Raw genomic sequence first — 20,952 nt, 5'->3', positions numbered from 1 at the left:
GGAGCTAAAGCACCTGTATTTTCCCTGACCTATCAGGGGCTGAGTGCTGCCACCGCCAGCAGCTCTTCTGGTGCAGGTTGGGCTCCACTGGCACAAATAAGGAACTTGTGTTATTCTCCCAGGTGGTTATTTCTCCTGCTCCAAAAAAGTCTGTATCCTAAGGGTGGGGGTGCTTGCCAGCTGTTACTAGGCAGCCACTATGGCCGAGTGGTTCCCTAAATGAGGCAGACAGTGTCATGCAGTTTGAGAAAGTGACCTAGGGAACAAGCCTATAGTGGTGAATCCCACCCCTTCCATCAACACCCCCAAACAATGGCATCTAGTCTGTAAACCTGACGAGACTCTGGGCTCTGCTCAGATGTCTCCATTGTGGTCACCTTATACTCTAGTCCCTCTAGGCTGTTTCCACATGACCAACCCCAGTTTTTTCACCAGGCATCCAGACCAGGCTTCCTCTTTGGGTCTGATCTCTAAGGCTAAAGTTTTAGTTCCCACACCTGCTGGCATCTGCCTTCGTTTGGCTGTTGCCCATAGCACTGACCCACTGACTGTTTGTGCAGGAATGTCTCCTTCTTAACTGCTTCAGACCATTTTTCTGGAGTTCCTCCTCCATTTTTGGCTGATCTCATCACTGGGGTGGGGGTGGGGGGGGCATCCCAGGGCACAGAAACTATTCCTCTTTCCAGCTCCCTCCTGGGAGAGCAGGTCCTGTCTCATTTCTTTTTCCTTCTTTTTCTCTTGTTCTTCTTTCTTCTTTCTTATGTTCTATCTGGTTTTGTAATATTTTTCTCATTCTATTATAATCTTGAGGACTTTGTCAGTTTTTCACAAATTTTCTGTGTGAAGAGTTGCACATATAATTGTATTTACAGGGTATCTGTGGAAGTAGATGAGACTTATGTCTGCTACTCTGCCATCTTAGACCTCCCATTGGAGGGATTTTCTAAAGCACTGACCAATGAAGAATCAGAAGGCAATGTAATTGGATACGGTCATGTTAATCAAGAGCAAATATATATATGCTCCATTAATCATGTTTATACAAATAAAATAAGTATTTTAGAGCTTCCATGAAGAATTCATTAAGAAATAATAGAATCCTTTAAAATCCTTGAAAAAATCAGATACATATGCCAAAAAGTCTGCTTTTTGAAATGACTGATGGTATCTATGCAAGTTCAGGAAGAATAGTTAACAGGTCTCTTCTGACTCTCCACTATATCACCAGTATGCAGTCTGTTCTCTGGGAAACAGTAGATAATTAATAAAATCTGTTGGACAAATAGATAAGCAAACACAAGAAGACAGTCAATAAATGTAATGAGGGAGAACAGTGAACTTAAAAGAATCCACTCATTATATCTGGAGCTTTATTTTTAATTACAGTTCCTGGACAAAGCCTGTTGAAACAAAGTTTCCTGAGCTTGAAAGCAGAAGCAAATGTGACTTATTTGACAAAGCAAATATATTTTTTTTTGTGTGATTTTTCTGAGGCACACAAGAGTGACACAGGGAACAGGCTGGCTGGGATCTCAGCAACTAGCTTTTGGCTCCCCCTAGGGCATGAGCTAAGGATGGAAAACTGAGGTTTTGAGTTTTCAGATTCAAAATAAAATGTATGAATGGAAAACAATAGTTGAGTCATAAACCCAGGACTGCTGTGATGAGCAAGGGTATTTGATAATATTATAAAGGCAACAGCACACATAATGGTCTGAAATGCTCAACAAGGGAAGATTTTTAAATCTGACTCAACTGGGAACATTATTTGCACTCTCCCAATACCATAGAAGTAGATAAGGGTGCAGAGTCGGAGACAAGAGAAGCAGCTTTACACAGATACATAAAAAAAATAAAGAAGCAGTAAGGATGGCAGTGAATTAATTAAATGTCATTAGTGCTTTTTATTTCTATATCTAACAAAAATATTTTACAGCAATAAGTTACTGAATCACTCCTAGTTTTTGAGGACCAACATATGTATTAGGTTGTTTGCTAAGTTAATTCACTTAAATTTTATCAGTTAATTTTCACAACTCTGCTGGCCAAGTATTAATACCTATAGCAGAATAATGTAATATGTTTTAACCCACAGTTGTTTTTTGTATTATAAAATAATGGTTGAGGGTTTTAAACTCAGATTTCTTATTTCAGAGCCAGTGCTTGTTGAGATTATAGTTGTAGCTTTGCCAATTTAGTGACCTCTTTAAGGATATCCATCTTTTCACACATAGCTCCCTAATGAGTCTTTAGGTACTTTCTAAGCTCTTTTAGTCAGAGATTTTGTATACTGCCATATTTATATTACAATGACACATGATTTACAAGTCAAAGGTATTTTACTAAAGAAGACAAAGAAAACAAACTAATCATCAATTTAATTCACATGGCCTCTAGATAATCTTGTTTCTTTTTTTTTTTAATGGTATGGTGGCTACATAATATTTACAAATTATTTTCACTAGGGTTATTTATTATCACTTTAGTTTCCATAGGGAGTTGATTTTTAATAAAAACTGATATAAAATACCATCTGGACTTTTTCTAAGGAAGAGAGTTAAATACTATATAAAACCATCTATCAGATTCAGAATGATTTATAGAGATAGTGTCTATCTGTTGGCTGAATTCTAAGCTTCCAAGTCCCCTTCCTTCTTCAGAAATTGTAGCTAATTCTCAATGAGACCCCATTTGAAAACTGACTATATTCAATCTCCAAATAGTAGCCCATGTGAATTTGTTTAAGTAGGTTAGCAAACTCCTAGCCAAGGTTATGTATTTAGGGCTGGAAATGTGACTTCCACCAGTACAATGACAATGAACATCAGGCTTTGTGTAGGAGTTATAAAATCTCCCTAAGGACTCTCCAGTTATGTAAACTATCCATGACTTGCAAGCAAAAACTTCTAAAATTATTTAGAATTTTAGTACAGAGAACCAGGGATTGAGAGTAACCAATCCTGAAATGTAAATTAACTGAACTAAGGAGATAGGGCAAAGGATAGTAGGGACTCCTCCCCCCAGTCTTCAACAGTGGAAGCTGGGAACCTTCGTGTGTTAGAAAAACAGTGTGAATCTGTGATAATTGCGCTATGGGACTCAGATTTTGTCTCTACTGAACCCGCAAAATTAGAGTTGAGGCAGGGAAATGCTGTCATGGCTGAGTGTGTTGGCTAATTCTGCAGCTTTAACTGAGGTCCTAAAAAATAAAAGCCTTTTCTGAAGTCGGCTCATCTGAAAGTTGAAAAAAAAAAGAGACATTTGCTAAAAGTGGCTTCTTTTGCCTGTAGGCTGAAATAAAGAATGACCAAAATTCTGAACACTGGAACAGTTTCATTAGATTAGAAAAGGCAATTCTACACATAAAACAAAAGTTAAGGCAAAGTTGTGTTAGATAGCTTTTGGGAGGTAGAAGTTTTGCCAGATAATAAGATTAGAGCCTAAAGGAAGCCTGACATTACCCCCTACCTATAAAGCCACAGCCTTATTTAGAAACTCTGACCTAATAATAAACCAAAAACAGAAAAAGAAAGGAAAAAGAACCAAGGGAGGATGGAAAGAGGAAAGGAGGAAGGAGTAATAAAATAAAGGAAATTATTTTAGGGGGAGCATAATGAAGGCAGGGGCAATTTTAGCAGTGTCTCCCCATCCAGTGCAATGATGTAAGAGAGTCTATGACTGAAGGGTAAGAGTTCAGGTATGGTGGGACTTTGAGACTAAGGCTGCTTTGTTTGCTTACCAAAATTCACTGGCCTGGTTCAGGCTCAAGTGTTACCACTGAATGACCTCTTTCTAGCTCTAGTTTCTAGCATGCATTAACTGCCTCAAAGCAAATAGATGTGAATCTGGTTATGGTTTTATGGGAATGATTTGGAAAAGGAAACTGATTCTGGCAAATAAATCCCCATGATTACTCACCTCCTTAATGGATGCTCACACAGAATTTGTGCTAAAACAAAGAGAATGGCTAGGGGTGGGGAAGTTTCTGGCATGGTTTCTATCCAATGCACCTCCCAGATGTAATCATGAAGGATGCTGTATATGAGAGGTCCCTAGAACAAATCAAACTTGTGTGGCCAGGTAATTCCCTCCACAGCAGGTTAGAGGATTCTATTATTCGTGATAAACGAGACATTAGGAGGTCCCTGGGTGAGAAACTTAAATGTTTCCTTTCTCCTATTTCAAATGGAAGTTTTCATCACAGTTATCTTTTTTTGCTGTCATTGACTACCAAATGTGTCTTAACTGTTCCATAAATGTATCTAATTATAGAGTTCCAAAGACTACATAAGATAGAATCTTTTTCATGTTCTTTCATTGGGGCAGTTTTTATTCTCTCTGTGTTAAATCCATTATCAAAGCAATATTCAATATATGATATACAGTCGATTTTCTTTATCTGTGCTTTATAAAATGCAAATAGGTGGAAATCTATACTTCTCTGTCATATATTTTTTTCCAGGAAAGTATTACCGAAAGTATATTCTGAGGAGCAGTAGCTATATAATCCATTCCTTAAAAGTGGATGTTGGAGGGAGGCAGAATCAAGATGACCAAAGAGTAAGACATGATGCTCACCTTCTCCCACAAACACATAAAAAGAAAAATCTAAAGGTAGAACGATTTGCACAGAACTTTAACTGAACATTGACATAAGACCTTAAAAACTCCAAAAAGGACAAGAAACCCTCCACATAACTGAGTATAACAAAAGGCGGGGGCCGGGGGAAAGGAAGGAAACAGGACTGGACTAGCGCTCCTGAGAGGGAACTGTAAAAGAGGGAAGGAACCCACAGCCTGAAAAGCCACTTAACTGATGGAGGGGATCAGCAGAGATGGAGAGATCTCAAAGCCTTGGAGAAAAGAACAGCAGCTGGACTGAGGAGGGTGAAGCAGAGAGAGTTTCACAGACTATTGGTACCACTGCCCCTGGACACCACACTTTGAGACACTTGGGTGGGGTCTGGGCCCTGAGACGCAGGGTCCAGAGATCAGTTCCAGGGAGTAGACTAGGGTTGGTTGTGCAGAGACAGCTTGATGGGCTAGGGAGTGGTGTGCCATTGCTGGGGAGCAGAGCACCATAGCCAAAGGAACCCAGGAGAAGGTATGGGTCCATAGGAGAAGGAAGGTGCCATTGTCGGGGAGAGTGAGGAGGAGGGACAGGTTGCCATAGGAATGTTGTTCTCTATGCATTAGCAGACTCTCAGAGGGTGGGGCAACAGGCAACAGGGTACCTCTTGCAGGGGCTACAAGGTGGTCAGATGCCCCTTGCACAGGCTAAGGGCAGTAGGGCACCTCCTGGGTGAGCTTGATGGGGCACCTCTTGCGGGTCTACAGGCAGCAGGGGCAGACCTAAGCCATCAGTTCAGGCTGAAGAGGTGGGCATAGACTGCCACCACTAGGAGTCTGTAGAACAGACAACACCTGTGGCCCCAGTAATCTCAGAGATCAGCACAGAGGAGGGTGCTGCAACCACGCACCACCTGTTGCGTGGGAATGCACACACCCTGCTGCTGCCACTGCCAAATGCTGCTGCCACTGCCAAATGCTCCAGGCAACAGCCACACATGCCTGAGCCACTTCTGAGGGCCCTGCAACTAGTAGCAGCCCATGCCACCTCCCCATGGGTTCTTGTTACTGTCAAGGGCCCAGAAAACAGGCACTAGGTTCAGACACTGCCCACTGCCTCCATCTCCCTGGAAAGGTGCAAAGCGCATCTCTCTGTTATCAAAGGAATAACAGCTTGCACACAGTGAGGAAAGAGACAGCAAGCATCCACACCAAAAGCAGCTCTCATGCCAAAAACAAATAGTAAGTCCTCACAAAATACCCAGGAGCTCTCTCGCATATAAATAGCCCTCCAAGACTACAGTAGTTGTTTTCCCTAAACTCACAGTAAGAAAAATATAAGAAAAATGAAGAATCTCAGGAAACATTCCTGTTAAAAGAACAGGAGAAATCCCCTAAAGGAGCAAACAATAAAACAGACTTTTGCAATCTAACAGAAACCAAGTTCAAAAAGGAGACAGTGAAAATAGTGAAGGAATTAAGAGTGGCTATGAACAGTGATGCAGATTACTTTAGAAAGGAACTAGAAAATATAAGGGAGAGCCAAGAAAAACTATAAAATTCATTTGCAGAGAGGCAAACTGAGTTACAGACACTGAAGAACAGAACAAATAATGCAGAGGAATGAATTAGTGCCTTGGATGATAGAATAATGGAAATCACCCAGTCAGGACAGCAGAGAGAAAACCAAATGAAAACATATGAACAAATATAAGAGATCTATGGCATAACATAAAGTGGGCCAATCTATGCATGATAGGGATTCCAGAAGGAAAAGAAAAATAAAGGGGAATTGAAAATATATTTAAAGAACTTATGACTGAAACCTTACCACATCTAAGAGAAACAGATATTAAGATACAGGAAGCACAGAGTGCCCAAGACAAGTTGAACCCAAAGAGGCCCACACAAAGACATATTATAATAAAAATGGCAAAAATTAAAGATAAGGAGAGGATTCTAAAGTCAGCAAGAGAAAAACAAAGACTTAATTATAAGGGAACCCCCATAAGCCTATCAGCTGATGGAGTATATCACAACTGTAAAGCAATGACTTAAATAAGCCAGCCTGCAGATCTAAAAAAAAAAAAAAAATCCTATTGTAAAAGTGATAGTAAACACAAGGAACAGCAAAAGGACAAACATGGAGATGTTGAAAAAGGACATCAAAATCATAAAATGTGGGAAAGGAAAGTAAAATACAGACTATTTTTTAAGAATGTGTTTGAGCCTATATGACTATCAAGCTAAAACAAGCAGATAGAGGAAGAGGTTAACATACTTGAAAAAACAGGGCAACCACAAATCAAAACTAAACAATGCATTCACAAAAACTAAAAGGAAGAAGACACAATCATAAAATAAAGGAAATAATGCAACCAAAAAAAGTACAAAGAGGTAACATAGACACAAATGGAAAAGAAGGTGTAAAATGGCAATAAGTATGAATTCATCAATAATTACCTAAAACTCAAAAAACTGAATGACCCAATCAAAAGACATAGAATGACAGATTGAATTAAAAAAAAAAAAGAAAAAGAAGAGCCTGCAATATGCTGTCTGTAAAGACTCACCTCAGGGCAAAGGACACACATAAATTGAAAGTGAGGGTATAGCAAAAGATATTTCATGGGAATGGGAAATACAGGAAAGTGGGAGTTGCAATATTCATATCAGACAAAATAGACTTTAAAATGAAAGCCATAAAGAAAGACAAAGGACACTATTTAATGATAAAAGGATCAATACAAGAAGAGGATAGTATACCCATCAATATATATGCCCTAATATAGAAGCACCAAATACATATAACAAATACTAAAATAAATAAGAGGAGAAATTGATGGAAATACAATAATAGTAGGAGACTTTAAAATCCCACTCATATTAATATATACAGATCCACTAGACAGAAAATCAATAAGGCAACAGAGATTCTAAATGACTCAACAGAAAAGTTAGACTCAATTGATACATTCAGGACACTACATCCAAAACACCAGAATATACATTCTTTTGAAGTGCACATGGAATATTCTCAAGGATTGACCACATACTGGGGCACAAAACTAACCTGGACAAATTTAAGAATATAGAAATTATTTCAAGCATTTTCTCTGACCACGATGGCATGAAATTAGAAATCAACCACAGGGGAAAAAATGAGAAAAAACTGATGACACAGAGACGAAACAACATGCTACTAAAAAACCAAAGGGTCAATGAGGAAATCAAAAGGAAAATTTAAAAATACCTCAAGACAAATGATAATGAAAACACAACCATTCAAAAATCTGCGAAATGCTGCAAAAGCAGTGCTTAGAGGGAAGTACATAGTGGTAAAGGCCTCCCTCAAAAAAGAAGAAAAGTATCAAATCAACAAATTAAATTACCACTTTAAATAATCAGAAAAGAACAAACAACACCTAAAGTCAGCAGAAGGGAGTAAATCATAAAGATCAAAGAGGAAATCAATAAAATAGAGATTCAAAAAACAATAGAAAAAATTAAGAAAACAAGGAGCTGGTTCTTTGAAAGGGTAAACAAAACTGACAAATCTCTTGTCAGACTGACCATAAAGAGGAGAAAAAAACTGAAGTAAATAAAATAAGAATAGAAAAGGGAGAAATCTCAATGGATACTGAAGAAATACATAAAAACCATAAGAGAATACTGAGAACAATTATATGCCAACAAATTTGACAAGGCAGAAGTAAAATGGACAACATTATAAAGACTACAGTCCACCAAAATGGAATCAGGAAGAAAGTGATCAACTGAACAGACTGATCTCTAGAAATGAAATTGAATATGTAATAAAAACACTCCCAACAAACAAAAGTCCAGGACTAGAGAGCTTCACAAGCAAATTCTACCAAACACACAAAGAAGAACTTATACCCATCTTTCTTAAAATTTTCCAAAATGTTGAAGAAGGAACACTCTCAAAAACATTCTATGAAGCCACCATCACCCTAATACCAAAATCAGACAAAGATAGTACCAAATAAGAAAATTATAGGCCAATATATTTGGTGAATATAGACACAAAAATTCTCAACAAAATTTTACCCAACTGAATCCAACAATGTATAAAAAAAATTATACACCATGACCAAGTGGGATTCATCCCAAGTTCACAAGAATCATTCAACACATATAAATAAATCAACATCATACACCACATTAACAAAAGAAAAGCTAAAACCACATGATCATCCCAATAGATGCAGAAAAAGCATTTGACAAATCCGAAATCCATTCATGACACAAGTTCTTTCCAAAGTGGTATAGAGAGAGCATAGCATAATAAAAGTCATTTATGACAAACTCACAGCCAATATAATGCTCAAAGGCGAGAACCTGAAAGGCTTCCCATTAAAATCTAGAACAAGACAAAGATGACCACTCTCACCACTTTTAGTCAACATAGTATTTGAAGTCCTAGCTCTAGCAATCAGACAAATAAAAGAAATAAAAGGTATCCAAATTGGAAGAGAAGAGGTAAACTTGTCAGTGTATGCAGTTGACATGATGCTATATATAAAAAACCCTAAGGACACTACACAAAAACTACTCAACCTGATAAATGAATTCAGCAAAGTAGCAGGATAAAAGATTAATCTTCAGAAATTGGTTGCATTTCTGTATACTAACAATGAAATATTAGAAAAGGAATGTAAAAAAAAAAACCAGTATCTTTTAAAGTCACATGCCAAAAAATTTAATACCTGGGAATAAACCTGACCAAGGAGGTGAAAGATTTATATGCTGAGAAGTATAAAATAATAGTCAAGGAAATTAAAGAGGATTGAAAGAAATGGAAAGATATTCCATGCTCTTGGACTGGAATAATAAATATCGTTGAAAATGGCCATACTACCCAAAGCAATCTACAGTTTCAATGCAATCCCTATAAATTATCCCTGATGTTTTTCATGTAACTAGAACAATCCAAAAAATTTATATGGAACCATAAAAAGATCTAGAATTGCCAAGAAAATCCTGAGGGGGGAAAAAATATCAGGAGGCCTAATTATTCTAGACTTCAGAAAGAATCACAAAGCTACAGTAATAAAGATAGTGTGGTACTCCTATAAAAACAGACATACAGACCAATGAAACAATAGAGAAATATTGCGACATTTCTTACTTTTTAATGTTTTATAGTAAGCTATGAAAGCTAATATATATAACAACTAGGATTATTGAGGAAGGCTCTGAGACAGTATTAGCAATTACATTACTTCTTCTCTATCCAAGCTACTACAGTACAAAGAAAGGCATTTTAAATTAAGACCCCCAATTTCATGTATTTGACATTATTAAAGAGCAAAAGAAAGATCTTTAACCACAGAAACTCTGATGGGTATCACTATAAAGTCTGAACTATAAAAATTTGTCTCCAATAGCTAAAAAGTAACCTTTTTAGAAACTAATATTTTGTTTGGCAAATTGATGAATGACCAAGTTGGTCATTGATTAATACAGAACCACAGTGACTATGGTAGAAATCATCTATATCATAATCATTAAAAAGGTTTCAATGATAACTCAAGGCAAATGAATTTGTAGTTCATGCCAGACCTTACTAAAGTATGTATGTATGTACATATGTAATGAGCTAAGATCTTCAGAAGAGTTATTATCTGAAAACCTCTTATTGTTTTTCTATTTATGTCTAATGTTCATATCTGAAACTAAATGGTATTAAGATAACTAAAAATGTGCACATGCACTGGACAACATTCTATAAATTATGTAATTTAGATTTAGCATTTCTAACACTAAATGCATATACAGAAAGCTAGAAAAATAGCAATGAATGTTCTATACCAAAGAAATAAGAGATATGGGGTGCTATGTGAACTGAATGTCTATTATGTGGAGCAGGACCAAATGTAAAGAATAAGGAACTTGCATAAACATCGAGGAAACACAAAAATTCCAAGCTAGAGAATCTCAGGACATAGTGTAGAATACTACTGACTAACTGACTTGTCTGAGAAGTAGCACAAACTTAGCACATGGCAAAAGAACTGATGAAATTCTGATTTTAAGAAATGAAGTGCAGAAGGCATAAATTTTCATACAAAGCTAGTTTGCTGAGACTAAGATGGTTGTCTCTTGATTCCCACATGGATGTTCCAAATCAAACAGTTTTCAATCTGCCTTCATACATCCATTCCTTCTCTATGTAAAAACATGTTGTCTCAGAAGCAATTTATTTTTAAAAAGCTATGAATGGTTTAAGTAATGCTGATTTTATTTCATTGTCTGTTCCCTGGATCAAACACACCACAATCCTAATAATCCCTGGTGATTAGAAGGGTCATGCCTCTCTCTGTGGGACTAAGGACTATAGAAAGATAATTGGAAGAGTCTTTTATAATATCTCTTCTGACTACTTCACTCCAATTAAAATTCCTTTGCCTTAGTTGTCAAAAGAATTACTTATATTAACCTTACTTTATTAAATTATTAAACATAACTGAACAAAATGTCAGAGAAAAGGTTAACATTTGTCACTCAGAGTAAGCCCTGAGCCATCGATACAAGTGCTTGTTATGTTGCATAGGATATCTTACAATTTTAAGTAAACAAGACACTTCATACTGTGTATTAGTCATTCTCAATTAATCTTTCTATAGCTTTGGGTGAAAACAATACTCTCTAGTTTTACTGAGAAGAGCAATTTGAATTGAGGCCATCTCATGACAATTTTGTTTAAGACAGTGGACACTTCTTGGGCTCTACCTCCCATTTCTCAGAGCCCCCTGTTTACTTTGACCATTGCTGTGGCAACCAGCCTCACACAACTGTAACAGGCCTGCATGTACTTCAGCTCCCGCCTATAACTCTGCTTTCTGCTTCTGTGATTTTCTGATCCAGCAGAAGAAAATGCCACTGAGAATGCACCCTAAACTCACACAGGCACAAAGGAGTGGTACAAAGGAGATGAGGAGGATCTTCCTTGCATTAACAATAAGAAACACATCATTTGAAGTATCTTCTCTATAGATCCTGAGAAGATCCTGGCAAAAATGGGCACCACTACGCACAAAGGCAACCTTTGTAAACACATCCTTATATTGGCCTTTCCTCTTTTCTTACTTAATTATCCCTAGTCCTTCTCTTTTATTTCTTGAGATAATGTTCCAAAATAAGTTTACTTGTATATAAGCTTGTTTCACATTCTGCTCTCTTAAAGGAAGCAAGGCTACCCTGAGATAGAGGTTGAGGCAAATATGGGAGTAGGTCCACTTACAAAATGTGAGCAGGACAGGATTTTTTTTTTTTTTAACTATGAGCATCTGCCTGTTTCATAAATATTACAGGATGCTCCCACCAATGTGCCCAAATTAAAAAGGACAGTTGTTGCTTCTGGCTTTTAGTAACCCTAAACCCATTTGCAGCAACATGAATGGACCTGGAAATGATTATACTAAGTGAAGTAAGTCAGACAGAGAAATACCATATAAGATCACTGATATATGGAGTCTAATGAAAAATGATACAGAAGAACTTATAAAGCAGAAACAGACACAAAAATTTTGAAACCAAATTTATGGTTATTAAAGGGGAAACCTGGGGAGGAAGAGATAAGGTAGAGGGTTGGCCCTGACATATATACACTATTATATATAAAATACATAGTTAACAAAGAACTACTATACAGGGTAAAATATTCAATAATGTGTAATAACCTACATGGTAAAATAATATGAAAAGGAATGGATATATATATATATATATATATATATATATATATATATGAAATTAATTTATTTGGTTGTACACCTAAAACTAACACAATTTTTAAATCAACTATACTCCAAGAATTTTATTTTTTAAAAAGAGAAACATGGTGAGGGATGGTAAAGGCAGATGTTAAGATGAGGAACAGTCTGATGAGGCAGGGTATTGAATAAGTTACCAAGTCTTTGGATTCCCCCCAGTTGTGTTAATATATCCTTGATCTTAGTTTTTCTTGATCTTTGTATAACCATTTAATAAAGAGAAAAATAAAACCACAAACAATTATAAAACCATCTGTTGAGAAAAGGTGCGCTGTCTGTTCTGACTGAAAAAAAAAAAAAATCAAGTACACAGATGTGTCACATCATAAGGTAAGCATCTTGATTGACGAAAGCCATGTTCACCAGAAAGCGAGCACTTTTGTGTTCACATTGACCTAAAATTTCTTGTGAAACATATTTGCTAGATGGAAGATTTGACTACAAGATATGGACATCAACTTGCTCTCCAATATAAAGATATGAAATTGATATATTCATTTACCAATGAGCAGTTTGGAGTACTAACCTGGTGGCAACTACATTGTTCACTGGTATAGCTAGACTTTTCTGTTTCTCCCATTGGAGGGGAACTCATGGGCTAGAAATAAATCACCTAGTCAAGAATGAGCAAACAAAAATATTCTTAAAAATATGAGACTTACAGAAGTAGTCTCTGATATGACAAGACTTATTGCACTAACTATACTATGACATCACTGGCTTCCTCTGGGATAAGGATTCTTGGTCTTGACCTCTGCGTGCTACTGGGTCCTGCCATCTCATGCTTCAGGTCTTTGGGCACAATGCACTGATTCCCACTGTTTATTGATATCTGCTCTATGTGTTCCACCCACTCAACTATTCCACAGCCTTCATCAGGTTTATTGGTGTTCTGAATCTCCAAAACATTTTGAACCCTTTCTACTCTTGGTTGTTTTCCCCATAGCATTCTGAGTATATCATTAGCCCATCTAACATTAATATCACACTTTGCCATTAATAATCTAACTCCTATTTTCCCCATTTTTTGGAAGGAGCACTTGCAAATTTCTAGGATTCTATCCTGGAAAATACACACAAACATTCTTCATTTCCCATTCAAAGTATCCTTGTTCTTATAAATAAAGCCTCTTGGCTTTCAGAAAACAGTTTTTTCTTTGCATTAAAAGTCATGATTTGATTCTAGGCCCCAACGAACTTCTCTGAGAGGCAATAATAGCCGTGGCAAAGTTGTAATATACCATGTTTTATAGGGGAAAACAATTATAAAATGCAAGCAATCTTTTGGATTATTCTAATATAGTACTAGGGAATTTATTTGTGTTGGGATTATAGCAAGATATATATGAGGAAACAGATAAGTTTCCTCTGAGAGATTCATATTTATATCATGTGTTACTTCTTATTCTCAGAGGAAGGAAAATCCCTTCCATTGTACTTTGAAAATTAATGGAGAGCATCCATATTACATAACTGGTTAGATACTCAAAATAAAACACATGATTAAAGGTAATTTGTGTTTAACAGGAGAATAGTAATAAAGATATCTTTTGTTTTTATACTTTACAGACAAGCAGTTGATTTGAAATAGCATGTATTTATGTATAAGCTTTTATTTATATTATATATTATATATATATATATATTTATATATGTATATATGTGCCCAATCAGAGTTGCAGCTGAGGCCTATGCCACAGACACAGCAGCACAGGATTTGAGCTGTATCTGTGACCTATGCCACAGCTTGTAGCAATGCCGAATCCTTAATCTACTGAGTGAAGCCAGGGATCGAACCTGCATCCTGGGGAAGACTATGTCAGTTTCTTAACCTGCTGAGCCACAATGGGAACTTCCAATATTCCTTTCTAATGATAGTTAAAGCCTGAGATACTTTAAATGGTAAGTGACTTATCTCTACAAGTGCAATAGTCTCTGATTTCTCAGTGAAGTTACTACGGAATCGTAGAAAGTTGGACAGGCCATAAATTGAATACATGTTATAGGATAATATTCAATGTGATATTATGCAGCTATTATAAGGATAAATTTAAGTTATACCTTTAAGTCATTCAGGAAAGTTATTCAATTCCAAATAAATACAGAATTAGCAAGGTGACTGGTGATATATATGACATAAAGTAAACTTGATATTCACATATCAGTGCTAAAAGTTTCATAAGTCTTTATCCCTTTTTTGAAATGTGAAAATGCTAAAATTTCAGTGGACCCCTGGAAGCTGGTATCTTTAAGTTGTTCTCTTTTGGACCACTGTCTACTGCCTTGGATGTGTAATAATAATTATTATTATTCTTACTTTGAATTCTTTTCTCTGCTATCTTCTTGAAAGAAAATGGCATCATGTACATCCCCATTTTGTTTCACTCATCAATTTTTAAAAATGAATTTGTGCACATGAAAAGGTGTTCAACACCACTCATTATTAGAGAAATGCACATCAAAACCACTATGAGGTACCACCTTACACCAGCCAGAATGGCCATCATCCAAAAGTCTACAAACAGTAAGTGCCAGAGAGGGTGTGGAGAAAAAGGAACACTAGTACACTGTTGGTGGGATTGTAAAGCGGTGCAACCACTGTGGAAAGCAGCATGGAGATTCCTCAGAAATCTAAACATAGAACTACCATTTGATCCAGCAATCCCACTCCTGGGCATCTATCCAGAGAAAACCACGACTCGCAGAGACACATGTACTCCGATGTTCACTGCAGCACTCTTTTCAATAGCCAAGACATGGATCAACCTAAATGTCCATCAACAGAGGAGTGGATCCAGAAGATGTGGTACATATACACAATGGACTATTACTCAGCCATTAAAAAGAATGAAATACCAGCATTTTTAACAACATGGATGGACCTAGAAACTATCATGCTAAGTGAGGTCAGCCATACAATGAGACACCAACATCAAATGCTTTCACTGACATGTGGAATCTGAAAAAAAGGACAGACTGAACTTCTTTGCAGAACAGATGCTGACTCACAGACATTGAAAAACTTATGGTCTCCGGAAGAAACAGTTTGGGGAGTGGGGGGATGTGCTTGGGCTGTTGGACGGAAGTCTTGTGAAATCAGATTGTTATGATCATTATACAACTACAGATGTGATAAATTCATTTGAGTAATAAAAAAGTAATAATTAAAAAATAACTGAAAAAATAAAAAATAAAAATACAATAAAAAATAAAATAAAAATGAATTTGTGGAAAAAATAAAATCATTTCCAGAAGTGGTTTTAGGGGAACACTCCTGCTCATCAAGCCACAGTCCCAATTATCCATGCTAATTTCTGCGTGACACCATGAGGATTCTTGTTGAATGACAACTGTGGCCAAGACAGTCTACTGGCTATTTTATTGAAACTTATCCTACATTTTAGAAAGCCACAGCTTTTTTGATGAAGAAAGTCAACAGAAATCCAGTCCTTTCTATTTGAGCCACTTAAACAGAGTACACTGTGATTTAGAGAAAAATACTTCTCTAAGATGGAAGTTGTGGTCCACGATCAAAAACCATTAAAGTACCCCACAGGCTTACTGAGAATAAAGGCAATTTGGATAAGGCTCTGATACTGCTACAGAGTAGCTTTCGGCAGAATGATTCCACTGTGGTTTCTCAGGGGAATGGGTGAAGGAGAATGGCAAGGAAAACAAACATCTATGTGCACACACATACAAATGGATATTTTTTTCCTAGTAAACAGTGAGTTATACCCTTCTGGGAGCTCTTCTCAAGGGTTTGACTAGTAACTGCAAAGAGAAAACTCTTCTCTGACAGTCACTATTTGCGAAGCACATATACAAAGGTAATTATGGAAGTGGTGCATGATTTCATTACTATAAGAGAAGCCCCCGCCCCTTCTTTTTTGATATGGAGATACATGAGGGACCAAGTAAGATATTTTAATTTTTTTCTTTAACATGTATATCTGTCAAACTGTATTTTTAAAACATATTTTAACTCTGATTTTCTTATTAAAAAAAGAATCAAGTAAATCTTTCTTGAAATAGGAATTCTTGTTGTTTCAAAGGCTTGAGCTGGATTACATAACTTCCAGTTTTTTGAATTTCTTAGTTTGTTTTACTGAATGTCTAAATAAAAAGCATCAATCTCTTGGTGTGCATCTACCACATATTCAAACATTACTAATTTTTTTTTAAACAAGTGAAACTAAACTAACTGTGATGCTAGTTATGGCATGAGCTCTCTCTCTCATCCACACAGATCTTTAGCAAGTCTCATTGCTTTCCAGCTTGGGCCAGGTCCCCTGCAGGTTAACTGGTAAACTACAAGAAATCTATTTTGAATCCCTAGTAATACTGAGGCTGAGCTCTGTTAAAATAGCTCCCTGCCTTCTTGAGTATGGGCAAGCAAAATGCAAGGTATGGAATGAGAGTCAAGAGCAATTTCTTTTTTGGGGGGGTCTTTTTAGGGCCACACAAGGGACATATGGAAATCCCCAGGCTAGGGGTCAAATTGGATGGAGCTTTAGCCACCGCCCCACAACAAAGCCACAGCAACACCAGATCCAAGCCATATCTGAGACCTACTCTGCAGCTTGCAGCAATGCTGGATGCTTAACCCACTGAGCAACGCCAGGGATCCAACCTGTGTCCTCATGGATGCTAGTCAGATTCGTTTCTGCTGAACCATGATGGGAACTCCAATTTCTTCACATAAATAAAATACATATGAAACATCCACTGAGGTAAATTTTGGTTTGACTTACTTTGAAGTTCACGAGCTGGAGTTCCTGTCATGGCTTAGCAGTTAATGAACCTGCCTAGCATCCATAAGGACATGGTTTGATCCCTGCCCCAGCTCAGTGGGATAAGGATCTAGCATTGCTGTGAGCTATGGTGTAGATCACAGACATGGCTTGGATCCTGCATTGCTGCGGCCCTGGCGTAGGCCAGTGGCTACAGCTCTGACTCAACCCCTAGCCTGGGAACCTCCATAACCCATATTTGTGCAGCCCTACGAAGACAAAAAAAGACAAAAAAAAAGAAGAAGAAGTTCAAGAGCTGAATGCAAAAATAATCAAAACAATCTCATTTAATATAATGCTCACTATGAATTAAAATGTTACTATCAACATGACTTCCTAGACTTGTGTGCCTGCAGGCTGGTGGCATTTTTCCCTATAAGATTTACACACAGTAAAATTTCTCCTTTTGTTTTCTTTGCAACCTTCTTATTACCTCTCCTTGAAATTGTGTTTGCAAATCACCTTTCATTCTTGGAAATGTAATAAAAATACATAATAATTTCAGACGTAAGGAAGAATAATAGGCATTTCAGATTAAAGAGCTCATTATTGGAAATTGCACTGTTTCTTATTTGTTTCTATTCAGCTTTTTCAAATGATCCACAAAACTGATTTCACAATATCTTGTTACAATGTAATGACTATTAATATAGAATTTACATATTTGCAAATTTATTCATTTTCATGATATAAGGGCATATTTTTGAAAAATACATACTGAAAATTATCATATTTATAATTTGTTATATTAATTATTGAATATTGGAACATAGCTTTGTTTATATTGTGGATTTTCACAAGCAAAATATAAAGGACATATTTTTAAAGTAGAATATAGCAAGAGCTTTCCAAGAATGATTTGTGTCAAATGGCTTATTTTAATAAGAAAAATACTTAGGACATACTATTTCCTAAAAGCAAAATAAAATCTAGTTAAGAGTTTCTGATAAACAACATCAGCATACAGTTATAATTACTTGAATGATTTTTCATTTTTGGTTGCTTTTTTGCATATTTACCTCAAATTGAACATTTTCCTTGTTATCTTTATTGTACATATTATATCATAATGTTAAAAGGGTACATTTATAAAATCAATATCTCATTTAATCAATTAAATTTCCTAATTCACAAATCAATTATCTTATATACATCATTTCCAAATTAAAGTCCATTATTATTTAGCTTTTGTGTTTTTGTCTTCACCATAACTAAAAATCAATAAATTATGGACAAATAAATTAATAAACCTGACTTGGACTTAAAAAGTAAAGAATTTGAGGATAAGTAAAATTCATCACTACTACTAGTAAAAGATATGCTCAAATATACAGAGAAATCAACTGTGTTTCTATATACTAACAATGAAAGATGAGAAAGAGAAATTAGGGAAATAACCCCAACTACCAACACATCAAAAAGAATAAAATACTAAGGAATAAACTTACCTAAAAGATATGAAACACCTGTAGTCTGAAAACTGTAAGTTGCTGATGAAAGAAATCAAAGATGACACAAACAGATGTAGAGGTATACCATGATCTCGAATTGGAAGAATCAATATTATCAAAATGAATATACTGCCAAAGGCAATCTGCAGATTCAATGCAATCCCTATCAAATTAGCAATGGAATTTTTCACAGAGCTAGAATAAAAAAAAATTAAATTTGTATGGAAACACAAAAGAGCCCGATTAGCCAAAACAATCCTGAGAAAGAAAAATGGATCTGAAAGAATCAGACTTTTTGACTTTAGTATACCACAAAGCTAGTAAGAGTCATCAAAATAGTATGGTACTGGCACAAAAACAGAAACATAGATCAATGGACAGGATAGAAAACCCAGAAATAAACGCATACACCTATGGTCAACTAACCTACGACAAAGGAGGTGAGAAAATACAATGGAGAAAAGACAATCTCTTCAATAATTGGTGCTGGGAAAACTGTACAGCTACATGTAAATGCAAACACTTTCTTCCATACACCACAGCAATATCTTCTCAGATCCACTTCCTGGAGTGTTGAAAGTAAAAAGAAAATTGAACAAATGGGGCCTAATTAAACTTAAAAGTTTTTACACGGCAAAGGAAACCATAAACAAAACAAAATGACAACCCACAGAATGGGAGAAAATATTTGCACATGAAGTGACTGTCAAGGAATTAATCTCCAAAATATACAAACAAGTCATACAACTCAATATAAAAAAAAATCAACTGAATCAAAATACAGGCAAAAGATCTCTCTAAACTGACATTTCTCCAAAGGAAGATATACAGATGGCCAAAAAGCACATGAAAAGATGATCAATATCACTAATTATTAGAGAAATGCAAATCAAAATTACAGTGAGTTTTTACCTCACACCAGCCAGAATGGCCATTATCAAAAAGTCTATAAACAATAAATGCAGGAGACGGTGCAGAGAAAAGGGAACCTCTTACACAGTTGGTGGGAAAGTAAACTGGTACAACCACTACGGAATATATTATAGATGTTCTTCATAAACTAAAATATAATTACCATGTGATCCAGCAACGCCACTCCTGGTCATCTACCTGGAGAAAACTATAATCTGAAAAAAAAAATACATGCATGCCGATGCTCACTAAAGCATTATTTTTAATATCCAAGACGTGGAATGGATAAAGAAGATATGGTACATATATAGAGTGAAATACTAAGTGAGGTTACTCAAATGGGGTATCATTTATTTGTGGAATCTAAAAAATGGATAGAAATGAACTTATTTGCAGAACAGAAACAGACTCAACAGACTTCAAAAAGAGACATATGGTTACCAAAGCACACAGTTAGTGGGAGAAGGGATGGACTGGGGATTTGGGATTGGTAAATAAACACTGAGATATGTGGAGTTAATGGCCAATGGAGACCTGCTGTAGAGCACAGAAAACTCTACTCAATATTCTGTGATAATCTATATGGTAAAAGAATCTAAAAGATAATGTATAACTGAATCACTCTGTCATATAGGAGAAATTATCACAACATTGTAAATTGACTGCAATAAAACATTAAAACATAAAAACAATTTAAAAAAAGAGTATGCTCACATATATCATTTTGGTTTGATGAAGGACAAATCTCAATTTTATTATTTTTATGTATATCATTTTAAAATTATATAATTTAATTAGTTTTTAAAAAGCAAAGTTAAAATTTGTTTTGATTGACAGATTTTTGGTCTTTTAAGTATCTAAGACTTGGCAAATGATTTTCTCATCAATGAATATCACAGCCAAAAAGGGTCTACCCAATCTATTTAAGAGCAATTTGCTGAAAATCTAGCTTGGGTTCAGTTACATCAAATATTTTTCCTTTATTAATAATGAGTTATTCCTTCACTCAAGCTATAAATTTACTAAAAAATTAATAATACTAATAATGCATACTATAGTGAAGTGTATATGATTTATTGAAATTTCTTAATGAAAGTAAGTATATTTACCCATCAAAAATATATAATACACTATTTAAATTGAGTTATTCTGGCATTAATCTGAAACCCATTGTTACTAGAGATATTTCACAATTAATGAACAGGGGAATTTTCTGCTTCTGATGAAATTATTTTTTCACCTTTTTTACCATTACCTGTTGACATGATTCTAAGCATTTTCTGGTATGTCCTGATACGATCATTTTATTAATAGACTGATCATAACTCAACTAAAATTTGTCAAATCCAAATTTCATTTTTTTTCCTTTTATCAACTCTATTTCTTGTCATTGCTATTATTATTCTTTCTGCTCCTATCAAAATTTAT

General features: G+C 35.7%; 1 protein-coding gene across 5 annotated transcripts in view; it reads right to left on the bottom strand.

Moving 5' to 3' along the window:
- LOC110255677 (uncharacterized) overlaps window positions 1-20,952 on the bottom strand; it is a 1,749,062-nt gene that overhangs the window by 1,465,908 nt on the left and 262,202 nt on the right. For 4 of the 5 annotated variants that reach the window (XR_014817781.1, XM_084979938.1, XM_084979939.1 and 1 more), the window contains one exon: window positions 1,218-1,271. The exons of the other annotated variant lie outside the window; for it this stretch is intronic. Coding sequence is in view for 3 of the 4 variants with exons in the window: in XM_084979938.1 (XP_084836064.1) it covers window positions 1,218-1,271 (54 nt within the window). In the remaining variant the exon portion in view is untranslated. The remainder of the gene's footprint in view (window positions 1-1,217; window positions 1,272-20,952) is intronic. 5 annotated transcript variants of the gene reach the window in all.

This window comes from Sus scrofa, chromosome 10 (genome assembly GCF_054392235.1).
Source record: "Sus scrofa isolate SSC_HxYL_T2T_F1_AM1 chromosome 10, Sscrofa_HxYL_maternal_Yorkshire_Landrace_v2.0, whole genome shotgun sequence".
Taxonomy (NCBI): Eukaryota; Metazoa; Chordata; class Mammalia; order Artiodactyla; family Suidae; genus Sus; species Sus scrofa.
This window is presented reverse-complemented; position numbering and strand designations above follow the sequence as displayed.